Below are 3,416 nucleotides of genomic sequence, written 5' to 3' on the forward strand. Positions count from 1 at the left end.
CAGGTTATTATAAAAATAAACTTCTAAAAGTAAGTAGTAATATATACATACAAACCTATCCCGAATTACCCCTATGCTATTGGATGATGATTATATTCTAGGTAAAACTTCATTGAAGGTTTTACCACAGAAGTAAAACCTCCAACGCAGGTTTTACCACAGAAGTAAAACCTCGACCACAGGTTTTACCACAGAAGTAAAACCTCCAAGTCAGGTTTTACCACAGAAGTAAAACCTAGTCACAGGTTTTACCCTTTAAACTAGAGTATAAAATGAAAACATTACCCAGTTTTAACTTGAAAATAAATAATCAAGCAAACACGTTTTAACTATTTATTTTAATGGAAATTAAAAATGACAGTATAATGTTTGGATTCTGTGTCAGAATGATCCTTTGTAGAACCATGTGCCTGTGGAGTATGTAGAACTATCTCTGTAGCTGCCGGTGGGACCTGTGGAGGTGTCTTTGTAACTGCCGGTGGAACTTGTGGATTTGTGTCTGTAGCTGCCGGTGGGACCTGTGGAGGTGTCTTTGTAACTGCCGGTGGAACTTGCGGATTTTTGTATGTAGCTGCCGGTGGGACCCGTGGAGGTGTCTTTGTAGCTGCCGGTGGAACTTGTGGATTTGTCTCTGTAGCTGCCGGTGGGACCTGTGCACGGATCTGTGAGGCCGACTTTGGCTGCAGGACCGTATGCATGTTCTTTGTGTCAACATACAAAAAGTCAGACACCTCTGCCTTTTGTCGGTCTGAAGGACGTTTATATGTGCGAACAGCATCACTGCGATGACCTGAAATTATAGAATTATATCATACTTATAGGCAAACAATATGTTTGAATTTTTTTTTTTTTTTTTTTTTTTTTTTTAAATCAAAATATATCAACAGTACACTTCAACCCTACCGCGAGCTTTAATCACTGACATTCAGTGCAAAGAATTCCACAGATAATATATATACCAGTTTGTTCACAAATGAGTTGTTCATCGATGTTCGCCTGAAACAGCCGTGTTGCTGATGTGGCCCTCAACGAGTGGTTGGTCTTCCTTCCAGTTATCCCTGCTGCTTCACAAAGTCTCTTTACTGTCGCCTGCAGTGTGTTGTGACCCACGGGAATGGATGAAAACCATGCATCTTTTTTCACATTTTTCAGTGGAGTGAAGTAAAATGCGTCACATTTCTGTGCAACAGTCTGACTAAAATTAAATTGTAGTAATTCTTTCATTAATATTAACATTTATAAAATGTGTTATCCTTTGAAAATGTACAAAATCGAATTTTGTGCAGATAACCTTTACTAATTTAGTCAAGAATCAAACATTTTGTTTACTTAAAACAAACAAAAATAAACCAAAGCACCAATCGTAAAGTACCAAGACAATGTATAAAGTGTGCCACTCATTCAAATTATCAAGTGTTTTTCTTTTTCTTTGTTTTTAACTTACACCTGCAAATGGGTGAGCTTCATTAAGTTTCTCCGCTATTAATTTTAAGTGAAATTAAACGTACCAGTATTTCTTGTATTTGGTAAACAGTCTAACGTAGCATCTTGATGGATTCGATGGGTTGTCATAGGCTCGAACCTCCTTGGGTAGTACTTTCCGGTGCTTTATACCTCCCTGGTTGCTTTTTGATGCATCCTCCTTGTATAGCAAATACGACCGACCACATGTGTCCACAAAGGGTCCACTTATCTGGGGATTCTTTAAAAGACGTAATTGGCGATGCTCGCTTCCCCCTCGGAGTGAAAAGTGCAGTCCTGTCAAACAAAACGTTCATCTCGATAGATATATATAAAGTGGCATATTCTGACTATAACCCAACCAACAGATTGTTTTTAAATTAATTTATTTTTTAACCAGCGGTGTGTGTGTGTGGGGGGGGGGGGGGGGGGGGGGGGTCCGCAACAAGCGGTTGTGGGGTGTTGACAACTACTTGTACATTAGAACAAATGGGGGGGGGGGGACGAAAATGGAAAAAAATAAATTCAGGGAGTAAAGGGGGGGTGAAAAGCCTCATAGACCATCTGGATCCGCGCCTAACAATACTGTTTGAATTAAAAACAAAACAAAACACACACAGAAACAATACCACCACACCCCCAACAGTACACATACACAATGTTACTAGCATCCTTACTTACCTGTCAAGTAAAGGATCGTGTCCAGCAGTTGTTGGGGGGTGTTATCTCCTAGAAGACCCTTATCCCAAAGCATGTTTTCTTCACTTTCGCTTATAACTTCTGTTCTTTTTCTTGTTGACGCACCCAGTCCTGCCGCCGACCGCTCCTTCATCACCGCATCCAGGGCCGCTCTAGCTTCTTTAAAAGCGGCGTCTTCAAACAGGTTGGAATCAGAATTTCGACATTTCATATAAGATTGTATAGTCCCGAACAAACCATACAAAGTAACTGCAGGATAGTCCGATCCATCTTGTTTGTTAACTTCGAAGATAAAATATTTCAAAGCAATATTTAAATTCTTTGGAGTCATTGTGACGATGTCTCCAGTCAGGCACTCCCGTGGAATTTGTAAATTGTCTGTAATGGACCTGTTACTACATTCATCCTGCCATCTTTTAAATACGGTTAGAACCCAATCATACTTGTACCTCGTGGACTTCGAAATACGTGTATCCAACTTTTCATTCAGTTCAGACTCCGTTAAAGGTTTTTTGAATCGAAAATGAAAAACATCATCTTCACCGTCTTTGCAGACTTCGTCAAGTGCTTGGCTTAACAATAAGTCATCTGCATCATGTAAATGTTGCAGACTCTCAGATGAATCCAGCGCTTGACTCAAAACTAAATCTTCGCTTGGGTCCATGACAGTCCACTGCATTTGCGAATATGACCACGCGGTGTACCGCACGAGAAATTCCAGTGATAGTCACGTGACTTCTCTCGACACATGTGGGCTGACCCAACTCGTGCACGTGCATAGGTGAATTCAATGAAACTGTCGACTGTTCTATTTTTTCGACGAGGGAAAGATTGTTGGGGTTTTTTTTTCCAAATAAAAATTTCTTTATCATAAAACGCAGAATAAACAACACTTATTAACGATTTGTATGTTGGATAACGCACTTCTCCTTGGTTATGGTTGGGATAGTAAAACCCGAAGGAAGAAAGGTTTGTGAAAGTAAGACTTCGGGCTTCGCCCTCAGGTCTTACTTTCACAAACCTTTCTTCCCTCGGGTTTTACTATCCCAACCATAACCTCGGAGGCGTGCGTTATCCTATACATATATATATATGTAAAAGATAACATTCTGTCATAATATAGATAAAATATTCAAATTAATGTTTACAATTATATTCATCTACATATATTCTGTATAAAAATAAGGAATTTTAATATATTTCAAATAACAAAATATTATATTCAAATAACATTAACTTGAAGAAATATATATTTT

The 3,416-nt window shown here is 39.0% G+C and overlaps 1 protein-coding gene across 1 annotated transcript; it reads right to left on the bottom strand.

Moving 5' to 3' along the window:
- Positions 1-230: 230 nt before the first annotated feature.
- On the bottom strand, positions 231-2,839 carry LOC121391954. Its single transcript, XM_041523400.1, has 4 exons — positions 2,143-2,839; positions 1,509-1,758; positions 960-1,195; positions 231-790 (listed from the first exon to the last, which is right to left on the bottom strand). The coding sequence occupies exons 1-4, from the start codon at positions 2,837-2,839 to the stop codon at positions 339-341; spliced, it is 1,635 nt and encodes a 544-aa protein (XP_041379334.1). The 3' UTR covers positions 231-338.
- Between the last annotated feature and the right edge of the window lie 577 nt (positions 2,840-3,416).

The sequence above is a fragment of the Gigantopelta aegis genome, unplaced genomic scaffold (genome assembly GCF_016097555.1).
Source record: "Gigantopelta aegis isolate Gae_Host unplaced genomic scaffold, Gae_host_genome ctg3157_pilon_pilon:::debris, whole genome shotgun sequence".
NCBI lineage: Eukaryota > Metazoa > Mollusca > Gastropoda > Neomphalida > Peltospiridae > Gigantopelta > Gigantopelta aegis.